The sequence below is a fragment of the Xiphophorus couchianus genome, chromosome 12, assembly GCF_001444195.1.
Source record: "Xiphophorus couchianus chromosome 12, X_couchianus-1.0, whole genome shotgun sequence".
Classification (NCBI taxonomy): Eukaryota; Metazoa; Chordata; class Actinopteri; order Cyprinodontiformes; family Poeciliidae; genus Xiphophorus; species Xiphophorus couchianus.
The window spans coordinates 19,651,726-19,667,339 of NC_040239.1; the positions used below are offsets into that span (position 1 = coordinate 19,651,726).

At 37.9% G+C, this 15,614-nt stretch overlaps 1 protein-coding gene across 4 annotated transcripts in view; it reads right to left on the minus strand.

Annotated features, from left to right (window-relative positions):
- LOC114154599 (drebrin-like protein A) overlaps positions 1 to 12,646 on the minus strand; it is a 36,210-nt gene extending 23,564 nt beyond the window's left edge. For 2 of the 4 annotated variants that reach the window (XM_028033843.1, XM_028033845.1), the window contains exon 1: positions 12,291 to 12,646. In XM_028033843.1, the coding sequence (XP_027889644.1) occupies positions 12,291 to 12,382 (92 nt within the window). In that variant the 5' untranslated portion in view covers positions 12,383 to 12,646. The remainder of the gene's footprint in view (positions 1 to 12,290) is intronic. The other 2 variants (XM_028033842.1, XM_028033841.1) reach the window with 1 other exon arrangement.
- Positions 12,647 to 15,614: the final 2,968 nt, after the last annotated feature.

Sequence of the window (15,614 nt, forward strand, 5' to 3'; positions counted from 1 at the left end):
AGGCCTTGAGGGCCGGTCTCCTGCAACTTTTAGATGTGTCTCTACTTCAACACACCTGAGTCAAATAATGAGGTCGTTAGCAGGACTCTGGAAAACTTAACTGCACTTAGGAGGTGATTCAGCTATTGGATTCAAGTGTGTTGGACCAGGAAGACGTCTAAGACTTGCAGGACACCGGCCCTCGAGGACCAGGATTGCCCACCCCTGACTTAGTTGCATCCCTTTTCAACACAACTAAACCAGATGGCTAAATGTCTTCCGCTCTGCAGAGGCCTGGAAATAAACTATTAATTTGATTCAGGTGTGTTAGAGCAGAGGGGCATTTAATGGCCCTTTTCCTTCAGTGCCCACTCAGGGACCATGAAACTGTTAGCAGTTTCATGGTACCGGGCAACAGCTAACAGTTTCAGGTACTGTTAGCAGTTGGCATGTGGCATGTGGAGTCAGACCGAAAGCATCAGAAGATTGTCTGTCTCTCATTGGCTGGGGCTTGGTCACCCTGGTTACATCACAAGAGTGACTCCCTTACAATAAACCAACCTGTCATTTGTTGTTTGGTTAGTAGAATAGACTTCATTCCACTTGAGGATCGGTAGCGAAAAATGAATATTGCTATTCACAGACGCATTCGATCTGATTTTCCTGAGCTTCAGCTAATTTACAATGAAGAACAGGCAACAATTTCAGTGTCAACAACTTTTGGCTTAAATTGCAATAAAATATGTTTCTACAGTATTGGCCCAGGGCAAAAGCACACTTTTAAAACTAGGTAACATTTTCCTTTCACTTAATGTTTTTGAGCTACTGTACTTTGAGTTGGTTTATGGTTGTAACATTAAAATGGAGAAAAGTTCAAGAGGTACAGATACTTTAACAAGGCTGTGTAAATTAATGCAAGTTGTCTCAGTAATTCTTTTTGACATTGACACATAGAGACATCTTGATTTCAAGAGATTAGTTTACTCTTTGTGTATTCACCCATTAAGCCACTCCCATTTTCCTTTGCAAGCCAAATAACCATGCAGATCCACGGACAGGTCAGCTTTGTAAAACCTTTAACTTTTCAGATAGCAGTTAAACTTGAAACATCTAATAAACACAATAACAATTTGGCCTTTAATTGTTAATTGCAAAATATAAAATGTAAATAATTTTTCATCAGGTGTTGTAAACCTGTTGTTCAGACTTTAAGGTTTCCTGCAAAGTAAAAGCAAAAGTGAAGGAAACTTTATTATATGACTGTAAGCGCAGTGACTGATAGTTATTGATCGGGGGATTTTTAAGAGATTAGACGACATTGGAAATTTGTAGCTCCAAGATACATGGTATATAAAGGCAGCCATAATGCTTAAAATGTTCAGAAGAGACAGGTTTTGATTGTATTTTGTTTTTCTTTTGGGTGGGGGTTATGGGAGCAGGGAATTAGGCAACAAATTATAAAACCATCAAACTAAGCATACATCCTGTCCAGCATTTCAAACTGCTGAAAGTGTGCAGTTTCTTTTTCTTTTCTTTTTTTTGGTCTCGTTTTAAGTGGTGAAACTTGGATGTCAAAATGATGTTTATGTAAAAACTTCCCAGGGCTCATTATTTCAGCAAGACATGATATGAAGAGTTCAGTCAGCGCTCCTTCAACGTAAGCTATGAGCCATGGCATTGGAGCTTCATTGGTTCAATTATAACTTTCGCTGTTATTAACAGTTCCCATCGCAGGCATATTGCAGGAGATATTCGGAAAAATGAAAACACAAGTAAGATGCCTTTAAGCACTGATGTGGTTCATAAAACTAAGAATAATATCCTGCTGCTGTACTTTCTAGAGAAGACAATCCTTGGAAAACAGCTTAAGGAAAAGATTTGTTGGGTCAACAAAATAATAAGAACATCCTATGATATAATTCACCAAGCACTGCACATGAACCAGTGCATTCCCTTTTACCAATTGGATATACAAAACGTGATGGCAAAGCTCTAAAATGGGTTTTGTAAAGTTTAATGATGTAGTAAAGAGTGCCTTCAACTCAAAAATAAGTAAATGTCCAATAAATCCAAACAATTTATTATGATTCTCAAATATTGCTCTATCACAAAATTTATATTAGTCTCATTTTAATTTTTGAAAGTATACACTTAAGTCAACTGTGCACAAGTAGTTTCACAAAGAAATTGTGATACAAGTAAGTAATCTTTAATTTATGACTCATATTGCCAGATGGCTCTTGCTAACATGGCAACAGCAACAAACTTCTCCATTTCTATCTATAAAATAGAGAAGACTGAATAAATATGAAAAGCTTATTAACTGAGGCACTGTTCTCACTTCTGAAGCGCATTTTTATATTACCGTACATAATTCTTTTAGCAAAATATGTTTGTATTTTTTATCTACTAAAAAGTTTAGGCTTCTAAACTCAGAACAGTAAGAGCAGCAAATACATTATTAGAACATTTACAAAGCTACAATGACTTCAAATAAATAAATATATCATATATAATATTGTTCAAAGAACAAAAGAAACAGCATATCAGCACACTTAAGAGTTTCTGAAGAGATTTTCAGGTGAAGTAACATTTTTGCAGATAAACATCATCTTCCAGTATATTTTATGTTGATTGCCTTTTTGATGCCAGGGACCATTTGCTCAGATCCACCCTGTGAGAAACACTGAGTGATCTGTATAATTGTTGACAGGGTGGAGGACAAATCAGACTCCCTCTGGAGACTATTACATACCACTGAAACTATTTGGCCTCGAGAGAATAGTAAATAGACAGCAATATGACAGACATAATGGGGGAAAAAAATGAAAGAACAAATAAGTGATAGTTAATTGAAGAAAAAACTTGGTTAAAATGTAAACAATAGATTGCATACAATATCAGGCAGTGGGGGTGAGGAGCTAGAGGGCAGAACGGACTGGCTGGAATGCTGAAGGATGACGGGAGGGAGGAAAATCTCTGTTCTCAGCAGAACACGGAGCCAGAGAAGTTTGGAATATGACAAAGTAAACAAATAAGTAATTAAATCACTGCCAAGGACCAGTGAGAGAAAACAGCCCTCCCTTTGCTGAGGCAGATGGAAACAAATGGCAGGGTGGGTGGGGGACCAAAAGGGGCAAGAGAGACAAAAAGTAAGCTACTGTTTTGCAGATGTCAATCTACACAACAATTTCGGAAGAGACGCAGACAAAACACACCATCAACGGCAAGATTAATGACACAGAAGCAAGCGCTACGTTATCAGATGAGGAACCAAAGTGTAGACAACAGTGGTTCCAACAGTTTCATGTTACAGCCTTGTTATAATCCACAGACAACATGGAACGGTCACAGTGCAAACAGAGCAGCTCACATTTCAATTATACACCAAGCATTAGCATTCCTGTATCTTCGATATAATTACAACCTTCACAAAAGATAAGGGTGTGTTATTGTAGAGGGGGTGTGTATGCCTTAAACACACATGGAAAACATTGAATTATGAAAAATTATAGAAGATTTGCCAAACAAGTTCAATATTAACTGGCAAAACTGTATCCTTCCCCCTTCTTTTTATCTCATCTTGCATGCAAAGTGACCAAAAATGTTCAAACCAACAAAAAGACATAGAGATGCACAAGTCAGAGTTAACATGTTTTTATCAGCTGATCACCAGTTGATTAAGGGGAAAATTTGATTTTGGTCAACAGCTAATTCCTTGGTGCATCTACAACATGTGTGTCTCAATATGCACACACTTGTCAAATATGGGGTAAGCATTTTAGGTTTAAAAATATGAGAAATTGCTACTTAAGATCTTGGAAGAGGTTCACTGACATTAGGGCCTGAGTTTAAAAAGTTATATGATAAACAAGTGAAGGGAAGGAAACCCATTCAAGAGTTTCCACTGAGAAAAAAGGATGAGAAGCACCAGGGGATGTAGAGCACCTCTGGCAATAGAATCTCAATGGGGAAGCAATCACTGTATATTGGAGGAATCAAAAGGGGGCAAAGGATTATGTCATAAACAGGAGCAGATGATTTTATGAAAATAGCACAAAGTAGATGTTAGGTAACTCCATGTAGTAAATTGTTGGTATATTGAGTGTCTGAATTTGCTTTTGTACACATTACAGGCAATGGGAAGAAAGAAGATAAAAAATGATGATAATTCCCCTAAAATCATGGTCTTCTGGGATCTATGTGGCATTTCCTGTTCATGCTGACTTGCATAAACACAAGAATACCCCCCGTCCCCTTGCACCTTATCATAGTTATTATGGGCCTAGTAAAAGCAGAAAGACATCTTATCTCCAATCGCTTCCTTAATGTGTCTCATTTTCTCGTCTTTGCAATCTCTCCATTCTACTACAATTCTTTCTCTTTCTTGCCACTTCTAGACAAGTTATTCATCTGTCTTCTCAAAGAAATGTCCTCCTCTGTCCCCTTTTGCCCAATCTCAGCCTTTCATGTCCCTTTCCACTCATCTCCCTCAATTCATTCGCTTTCTCCTGGCAAACAACCTAGCTTTCCCATTGGGGTCGTCAGGACAACAAGACCCCTTCAGCTCTCAACCAGTACCCACTGATCAATCCCAACAGCCAGGCGAATAAACACGACAGGAGAAAGGCAGCTAAAGTTCTCAGGCTAGACAACACATTCAATGCAACTTTCTTGCAAAGTGTGAGTTAACCCTTAAGAGTCCACATCCACGGAGCAGTGATGCAGATTACTGTTGTCAGAAGAGCAATAAGAATGAGACAGTGTGTATATCCTTTTTATATGTGTGCTCTGTCTGTTGGTGTGGGGTTGGTATATGTGTGCCGCACTGTGGGTGTGTGTGGGGGTGTGCGTGTGTGGTGATTTCATAAATGTGCAATTACAAGCAAAATAACACTGAATGATAGCTGTGTTATACTTGGCACAGACTGATAGTATGACAGAATGTTTCAGCACGCACATGGCTGCTTGCACAACATTCTCTTTATTTTCAAGGCTTTCTATTGTAATGCAGTTTAACTATATCCTTGTTACTCCACCAACTAAACAACAAACAGTTGTCATCACTGATTTGGGTCAAATTCAAATTGATTACAAGTTACAGATGAAGGTAAAAACAGACAAAAAAAAACACATGGGTTTTTTTAACTGTGATTTGCATTAGTTCACAACCTTCCAGGCATTTTCACTTAAAAAAGATTAACACTGTCAATCCTTTTTAAGGAAGAATCACATTCCAGTCGTATCAAAGCAGGACTCATGACGCTGTCATGTGTGGACGTGCAAAAACTGTAGGCTACTTAAGGTCATAAGTAAAGAATTTCTAAGTTCCTATTTGCTGACCTCAGAATAGATGGTGATCGACATGGATGTGATGTCAATGACAGCTCATAGTTCAGACTTTTAAGTGAAATAGAACCAGTATCTTGGCTAAAAGAACTGGTTCCTCTATTACTCTAAAGATTCACACACGATAATTTGCATGATTACAAAATCAGTTTTAATGTACTTAATGTGCAGGGTTTGTTTTTTGTACACAGGAATTATTAAAACTTTTAAAGGACTATAAGACAAAACCACTTTGAGCTACAGCCTGAAGTTTCTGTATTAGATATCAATAACTTGAAAAAAATATTAGTGTAATTTTTGTGTCAAAAATTTGGGAATATGGGACCTTTGGTTCATTTCACACAAATACTTTTTTTACTTTTACCGTTTTTTTAAAGAAACCCTCCACAAATCAGAACTTTATGAAACTAATTCCATATATTGGGGAATGTCACATTCCTCAATTTGATTGGAGCCTCTCATTAAATTAGTACAAGAAAGTCCATCTAATCGGCATTCTAGACACCAAATGATGCCAGCTTCATTTAATGCAGGGTTAAACTGTTCTCCGTTATTTATCCAAAGCTTCTTCTGACATTCTCTCTACTGACGATAATGCTGAATGCAGGGACTGTGTTGGTTGCTGTTTATGTTCAAATTTTCTATCTTCCTTTTGTAATTAACATTGATTTAATGCATTTAATTTTAAGACAGACCTATTGTAATTGGAGTAAGGATATTAATGGATTCTACCATTTACTGCGTACCAAACTGGAATTTTTGCACATCATTACACATCAAGGAAAAATAAATAAATACAAGCTCCACAAACAAAAAGTCTTCCCACAGAGCCTTTTCTATGTGAAGCAGTAACACATTTTGTTGTGTCTACAACTGTTGACCTAAAAATGAAACATTTCCTTTTGATACTGTAATAAACAGAATGGCTTTTGAGTTGAGGGATTTTGAGAATTCAATGGGCCATTGGTTTAGATGGCCAGAATCACTAGGCGTAGGTAGGTATGAGATTCTCATGGTATGATAACTTTGCACCATCTAAAGTGAGGTCTGTATATTTTAATTTTTTTCTATTTCATCATACCTGATGAGCTAATCATGCCCATTTCAATCAACCATCTTGAAAAGGAACACATTTAAAACATTCGGGAAACTGACCCTTGCAGACTGAAGTTAGACACCCTGTCAAAGAATATTACATATTTTGATTGTTCTTCTAAAAAAGTTCTACAAAGTAATGCAAGTGCTTGAAAATCTAGCCTCCAATCATCTGCTTTGCAGATATGGCATCTCTGGCTTGCCAGTTGTAGCTTCAAAAAATGGCCTTGTCAAATTAAAAATGATGGCTGATGTTAATTTATTTTAATTTCCTCAACACTTTTTTGGGAGAAATGTTTAAAAGCCTTCCTCCAGGTGTGTCCAGCTGTCTATGCATGTTACTTACAAGCATCTCAGACAAATCTGGTACTTTCCCTTACATCTCTTCAAAATAATGTATGTCAAAGAAACAATATTACAAGTTACGTTGATGTTTTCACACAGTCATTTTTTTAAACATTGGTATATCATGAGCCCACAAACCAGGTCTAGGCTCCATCAATTAAAAAAAAAAAAAAAACTTTTAAAGAGGGTAAAAACACAAATATTATATCTGCTATATTATATCTGCTGGATACAGTTTCAAAGTTTCAATTGTTAAGTGAGCAAATCGTCATTTTGCTCCCAAAAGACATTTGACACCAAGACAAATAACAGCACGGGAGTGCCATAAAGTCATGAAACTTTAATTGCACCCTTTAAAGGGCTCTGTGTGGCAGTCCCACTTTTGTCAGTTAGTGGTCTTCAACCCAACAGGGTACCCAAACATAAACAGTAGACACGTACACACACAGCACTAAGTCAGCATTACCATCTGGAGTCATGTCTCATCAGGTCTAAAGGCTGCCATTACTCTGAAGCTTTATTCTGAGTGCCTAAATTAATCTAAACAATATTTAGGAAGGTAGAAAGCAGTTGTTAAGTGATACGTTATGAAATCTGACTCCAAGTTTTTGCTAAGTTGAGAAAAGCAGTATAATAGCCATAGCAAAGCTATCATCATTGTCAAAGAGGCCACCCACAGGCAGCAGCAGGTTGGTTAAAGGTTACAACCCACATGGTATGGTACAATATCTTTTAGCCTTTCAAACTGGAGATATGTGGCCTGATTACCTAGAATTTGTTATTTCCTTGCATATCTACCAGTTTTATAAGCCTAAACCGGACACGAGTATGGCCGAATGCAAACATTAAATAAACAAAATATATTAAACTGGTTTTGCAATTGGTCCACTGTAAAAATAAAAACTGAAAAAATAAACAAGAGCAAAAACACAAGCATTTCTTTGGAAATCAGTAGTGATCAATGTCACATGGGAAGCCAGTGCCAGGTGTTGTGCAAGAAGCAAACATAGAGAGAGACAAAATCAGAGAGGGGACTGGGCATTGGTTCAAAGTACACTCTCCTTGACTTCCTGTTTTCAGTAAGCTGCTTTTACGCTATTCTGTTATTTGTGTGAAAGCTCAATCAATCTGGTTTCATCTGCATGGTAGTGTACTCAACTTCAGAAGCCTTATTTTGAGTAAATGTATTTTACTAAGCAAGTAACCTTAAACTTAGTGAGTCTTAAGGTATCAATTAATCAGGCATGAGCCAGTGGAAATTTCTGGCAAGTTGCAGCAGCACACACACCCCAGGCATGTGCTGAAATGGAGGGGCTAAAACTTATTTAAACTGGTAATTTACTTGCATGTGTTCATGGTGCTGGAGGAGAAAATAATGTCACAAATTAAAATGCGTTAGCCATCAGTATACATTAAGCCAACTCTAAGGTAACCCTAAAGTGAAAATGAAACATAAAGCTCAAATAGGTTTTTAATGTAGATTTTTATCTAAAATTTGGATGGCATGTTGTGTTTCAATATATGAAGGCGATTTTCAGGATCTGTACGAGATTCTTCACATAACAACTTACTGAAGCAAAGTTCAGGTCTTAAAAGTTGCCAGAGTTGCTTGAGGTAACGGGAGTGAATGCAATTGTCTGACTATTACTATGTGATGACAGATTGCACAATATTTCAACCCCCAAAAATGTTCATATTGAAAGGCTTTCCTTATTAAGTGCTAGATCCTTTCAGATCATTGGTAAACATTAAGCAATTATAAAGTGTCAATTTCTATTCCAGTAAAACCACTTCAATAAATTTTGTTTTGTTACTGAGGGTAAATTGGAAATATTTTCCCACCAACAAGAGCTAAAGAAATGCACAAAAGTCTTAAGCCACACCTAGTTTGTTGTTGCTTTTTTGTGTCAGATTTAAAGAATCAACTTTACACTCCAGAGAGAAGTTGCTTTTTTGGAAATTGTGCTTGACTATTTTCAAAAGAATGATTTGACATAAAATTGTTTAATCTTGAAAATAAGATGACACTTGCCAGGTATGTCAACCACAGTACAGTGTCTGGTCCTAGATTTATATATTTCTGCTTCTTATGGACATATTTTGCTCATTTGTTGTTGAAGTTTTAAAGCCATATTCTTTTTGTGTTATGCTTATTGTACTGTTTCCTTTAAAGGCTGCCTCTAGCAAAGTGCCTAGAGACACAACTACAAATAGATCTTTTGCCAAGTTGTCTCTTAAGTTAGACATAACACTGACTTCATCACTTATGTTTGAAATAGCTTTTTCCTTTTCCTCCTGATTGATTGACAATTAGACTTATAGCCGCATTCAAACTGTCAGACCTGAACCCAGATCTCTGACTGGGTAAAACATCACATTCAAACTGTGCACCTTCCAAAAGGATGTGCATTTAGTTAGTGCCCAAGCTAACTTGTTTTGGCATCACAAGCCAGTAACAATCTGTTTCCATTCCAAGACAGTAAAGAAATATGTTAATATTTAGGGATTATGCAAAACTTTTAGTGCCACTGATTCAGTGTGATACAAACTATCTGAAGTGCAAATCAACTTTTTTTATACACCAATAATCATATTAGATATTGTTCTCAGAATGGCTTCAGAATGTCTAACTTTCCAAGTCAAAATTCTCACAATTTTTTGGGCTTGATACTCATCCAAGTACAGCTTAATACATAATACAACCTACTTAAACATCAAAAAGAAACAGCTTATGAAAACAGATGACAGATGACAAAGAGTGGACTGTGAATGCATGTTTAAAAAAATATTGACATAAAAATGAAATTATGGGCCCATGTGAGCCAATTTTTAAAAATGGATTGCCTAAATAAGTTTGTACAGTGTTGTCATTCCATCAGAAACAAATCCAACTTCAACCATTTCCTTTAGTAATACCCTATCAAAACTGAGTTACCAAGTGTCACTGCATTGAAATCATTTATTTACTTTATGTGCCTGTGCCTGACTACAGTGATGTCTAGTGAATAAAACTTTCCACAAACCTCACACACATTTTCAATGTCCTGCAGACAAGATGCATTTGAAGAACTCTGTCACAGTCCACAAAGATCTCAATATGCTAATTAGCCATTCAAAAGCATTGATCTCCCATGTGAGAAGCTTAGCATGACTGAAACTAAATTGTAATGTGTGAGCATACACTCCTTTGTTATTACATGTTTAGCTCAGCAGCTGCAGGTCTTGATTTTGGGCCTCCCCAGGAAATGTATGCTTCATTGTTGCATTCAAATTCATCCTTGATGTAACATCTAAATCTGAATTTCTTTTCCACACAACTATGATGGTTTCCTGAACAGAGGATTGCACAATCACGTGAAACCTGACGTTTTGCAGCTTATTTTTCTTCAGTTCTCTTATTACATGAACAAACACATAACACATGCACACAGTGCACGTTTCCAACCCAGAAGGAACAAACTTCTTGGTGTTCAAAGAGAATAGGCGGAGACCTTCAAAGCTATACACAGAGCATGGAGGTCTGAATGAAGGACGCATTGAAAACACTCCTCTTTTTTTGGTAGCCTTGCTGACAAAAGCCCTGCTTCCCATTCAGAAGACAAGGTCATTAGATAATGCACACACGGACCCCAAGGTCACACAGTGGGGGGCAGGATCCTTCAGTGAACCAAGCCTCACCTCATTCTAAACAAACTCTTCAGTGCCTTGAGACGCACATGTTCATGTCTACATTAAAAACATACATATTAGCTTGGATGGACAACTCCTCAATCCTTAAATCCTTACAAATCGCACTGAAAGACTGGGTGGAGCTTCAACATTGCCAAATTCCTTTCCCACTTCACTTACTTAACTTACTTGTTGAGTGATTCTCTCTGGTTTCTTGTTTTTTTTTCCTATTTTCAGACACCAAGGTTTTTGACATGTCAAAGCAAAACCTGCTCCGTGAATGCTTAATAAAGCAAACTCAATAGCAAAGTCAGAAAAAAAGATCATCTTGCAGGTTAACAAAGAAAGTTCTGAAAAGCAAAATATCCAGTGAGTGGTAGGTGTGTGTAAGAAAATGCCTCACTGATGTGAGACTATAGAGGAGAATAGGCAGGCTAGAGTGAGAATATGTCAAGGCAAAAGTGCCTTGAATAACTATTCATTACAACCAAGGTATGCTGAACAAACGAATGAATGACCATGAATCAGACAACCATTTGGAGCTGAAGACCATACCAGCTGCCACTTCTGTTTGCTACGAAGGAACCATAGAGACACTCGGCATAGCGGCATCTTCGTTGTGCATCATTTAAATGCTGCAGACTATCAAAGTAATGTTACTGACTATGTCCACTCCTGTATGACCACAGTGAACCCATCTTCAAACGGTTACTACTGGAAGGATCATGCACCAATTACCAAAGCCCAAATCACCTCAAACTGGGTTCTTGAAGGTGACAATGACTTCACTGTACTCAAACTGCCTCAAAGTTTAAAGCACTCAATCCGAGCACATTGTGGATGAGCAGCTTGGGTGAGTTGCTCGGGTGATAGCTTCAAAAGTCTTTATAGATCCAATATAGATCCAAACATCAGATTTTGCTCTGTATTTTTTTATTTGCTGTCCAATGCAAAACAAAAGCAATTTGGACAGTTTTGAAGCCCAAAGGAGATCTTACCCAATACTATCAAAGTATACCTAATAAGAAATATGTTTTAACTTTCTCACCAAGTAGAGGTGACCTGTTTGTGCCTCAAGAGAACCCCAACCCTGATAAATGACGTGTAAACAAGAAGAAAATACAAAGAAAAATAGGCTGCTTTTGTTTGAAAAGATGGATCCATTGCCACGGTGACAGACTGATGACCAAGCTTTGGGACAAAGAGACAGAGAGAAAAGCTAGAGCAAAGTGTCAGGTAGTCAAGTTACAACATAAAATGCTTTAATATGCCAGCAAAAAAAAAAAAAAAAGGAAAACACTACAATTCTACAAATATTTTTTAATTCGACAGACACCATTTATTGCAGACATCTAATGTGTATAGCCTCAAGTGTTGCTTTGTGTTTTTGTTTCTTATGAATGCAGTGTTATCCGTCAAATTAAAGAGTCTCTCTCTGAAAAACAAGCCCTGTCACAGATCAGCACACCAGCAGAAACACGATCCCAGGAGAGCTCCCATCAGAGAGACAGCAGTCCCAGATCGCAGGGCCAGGGTGAGGCCAGCAGCAGGCTGCAGGCCAGGTGCGGCTCTCCGCAGCGTCAGTGCATCACCCCGTTGCGATAAACCATAGTTGCACACATCTGCTACCACTGAGCTGGTAAATATAGCAGAAGTTGCGTGCAGCTTCCTGAGTTGGCCACTTCTAGATCTCTGACTGGATTAATTCAAATCAAACCTCCCCTTGCGCAACAGTGTGCGCACTCTCGCTGTGCATAACTGTGACACTATGAAACAATGTGAAGAGCAAGGAAGTTCCAACAAACGCATGAAAGTATCACTTTCAGACTAAACGCGTTAATAAAAAGTTTTACCAGTTGGTGGAGGAGCGGGGGTTGAGAATGTCCTCTTTGGCTGTGAGCAGCGACAGGCTGTAGGTGTCAAGGTTGACCGTTTGCCTGCTCATTATGGCAACAAAAAAAAAAAGTTCCCGGACCACTCCCGCACAGCTTCAAGTGTTCACGGGTCCTGGTGGGGGAGCTTTTTTGGGGTGGGGGGAGAGAAGGGGCAATCTTATGGAATCGGCCACACAGTAGTTAACGACCGGCCACGAAAAGACGCACAGAAAAAGTGTTGCAGATTCAAGGCGATGTAGTTCCAAACCAGAGCGGGCGATGTGTGCGCACTCACAGCTTGGAGGAGAGGCTGTGACTGCACGCTGGTCTTTGTGAGGCTGGGTGGAATAAGTTTTCGCCAAAAGCCCCACCTCCTGTTGAGAGAGTGGAAAGCATAATGACTTCACTCGCTGGGTCGTTGGGAGGAAAGGTGTTCCAGTGCAAGTCAAATGGCAACATTAGCCGTTCATGAATTGTGTGAAAGTCTATCTATTGCACATCGGCTGTTATGCAGCAGAAAATTTTAATATCTCGGAAATGTAAATGTTTTTATTTTAGTAATTCAGTTCCAACGCTGAAACCATTGTAATGTGCTCATTACACACAAACAGACACTAAGGAATTTATCACTGTTCATACTGACTGATTATGGTTTACAGATATTTAAAGCTAGAATATTACATACTGTATTATATCTTATACAGATTTGTATTTAATATAAAAAAAAAAACAGTGGCTCAGCACATGGTCATTTAAACAAAGAATATCAATGGGATATTTGGTGGACCAAACAAATGTGGTAGAAAAACTTTTAACAAGTAACAAGGAAACCTGGAGAGGATTGCAAAGTCAGTTTAAGTTTGGAGGAGATGCTGCCTTTCAAATTCAGTTCAAATAAAATAAAATAAAATAACACTTTATTGATGCCAAAGGAAAATTAAGCACAATTGGAACTCATGTTATTTCACATTTTCCAATCAGTTATTGTGTTATTGCTTCTGTTGTAGTCAGCTTTGCAAGAGCCACCGCACACACATTTATCCATGACATGGCTACAAAACTATTGTGTTCCTTGTGTTTGCAGAACAACAGCCTCACCATGATTGTGTAGGTCATAACATGACCATAACATAACTTCAGTTCAATTCAATTCAGTTTTATTTATATAGCACCACTTCACAACAAATGTCATGAGGCACTTTACAAGAAAGAAAAATGTTTCTATTCAATCATACACACATCCAGTTGATTCTTGTTATCAGAAAGTGCAGTAAGCTCAGTTAATTATTCAAAGTAGTTTAAAAGTAGTTTCTATCTCAGGGAACTCAGCAGATTGCATCAAGTCATCGACCTGCAGCATTCACTCCTCCTGGACGAATACATAGTGTCAGCAGAAAATCAATTTACAGCAATCTCTCATACTGAGAAGGTATAGAGACAGTGGAGAGGAAAAACTCCCCTTCAACAAGAAGAAGCCGCCAGAAGAACCGGTGCAAGCAGCTATCTGTATTGGTTTTATGTTATATTAAAAATTTCGAGAGAAAAAAAAACAAACAAAAAATAACAAATTTAAGCTGTAGGTCATATTCAACAAATCTATGAGTTATCAAACTTTTCAATAATATTCTAGTATGTCAGGATGTCACATTGCTGTAAGTTACACTCTTTCATCATGCAGATAAATAAGTCATTTTATTCATTTGGTGGTAATTGCATTAACAAAATAGCTTTGTTAGAACAAATATGCTGTTGATAGAAGCTGCAGTGGTTAAAGTCCAGTGGTTGTGGTTATTCTGACAGGCTTTCTAAATCCCTTCTTGTCTTTAAAATGGCCCCCAATGGGCCTTGGCAGACTGCAGAAAAGCCAGTTACAGAACAGGCTATCTCTCAACAAGCCGCAGAGAGGACCAATTTCATGGGAACTGGGTCTGATTATTACAACAAAAAAAAGCAGTCTCAGTTTTAAAGAGCAACTGGGGGTCTCTTCAGTCACACACACTCATGCAAGCTGACAACAGACTCTTAGACAGCATTTGCACTACAGTCACACACACTGTGCATACTCGTGCAGTGGGTCACTAGCACAAGGGTTTAGGATTGTGGATTATGTGAATGTCCCTGAGCTCTTTAATTTGCTTAGCTGCCATTCTTAGATAATCCAGGAAAGATGCAGAGGATAAAAGTCACAGGTTGTTACACCCTGAAATCTCATGCCTATTTTTTTCACAAGAATTGTTTTGTTTGCTTGTTTTTCATTATGAGCTGTTATGCAGAACTTTCGATTTATGGGGAAATAAGAGTAGTTCTCTGAAGAACATTGACGCATACAGCCTCCAATTTTTTATCTAGAGTGTCTCGCAAAAGTATTAATTCAACAAGACAATAATATATCATTTTCAAGATGTTAAAAAAATAACACAGCTGTTCTGTGAAGCTTCAGAGGACAAACGGCATGATGACCAAGCAACAAAGCAGGCAGGTCTGGGACAAAGTTGTGGAGAAACTAACACCTTGAGCAGACCATTGATCAAGGTGGTGACAGCCTCATGCTGTCATTACCTTTTTCTTCAGCAAGAAAGGGAAACGGTTAAGAGTTAACGGGAGGACTGATAGCTAAAAACAGAGCAATCTAGAAGGAAAAACTGAAAAAAGGCTGGAAAACATGAGACTAGAGAAGAGTTTCACTCCAAGGCAACATACAGTGACTTGCTTTCAGATCAGAATCTGTCTCAGATTCATATAATTTCCTCCCCGTTCAAAATTATGCTCTACTATGTGTTGGTGGATTTTAAAAAAACGAACTAAAATACATTCAATTTTGTGGTCATTATGAGATAAAATTAGAAAAAAGTATTCACACCTCTAACAAAAATGAAGGTTTTATTCTCAGGATTTTCTCCTGATACTTTCATGTTTTACAACACTTAATGTAATCAATAGGCAAAATTGGGAGTTCAATATTATAAATGTCACTTATTAGAAGAAATATCTAAAGATGTCTAAAGACTATATCTACTATGGTGATACATATGTTATGTTCATTTGAATTGCTAGTTCAACAACAGCACATATGACACTTAGCAAATTTAATGCCTTCAGGAAGGATTTGTTTAGTGCTGAATGCACTTTTACCCCACACACACTTTTAATCCATTTCCATTCAGAGTTCTGTGACTCTGCTGATTTGGCTGGAGTTGGCAGGACAAGGAGCGTGACATCCTCGTGCCGGCATTATTCTTACGACTTCCTGCTATTAGGAGCTCTCCTGCCTTTCCAGCCTCCCAGCCCTTAATGGTGGATGAG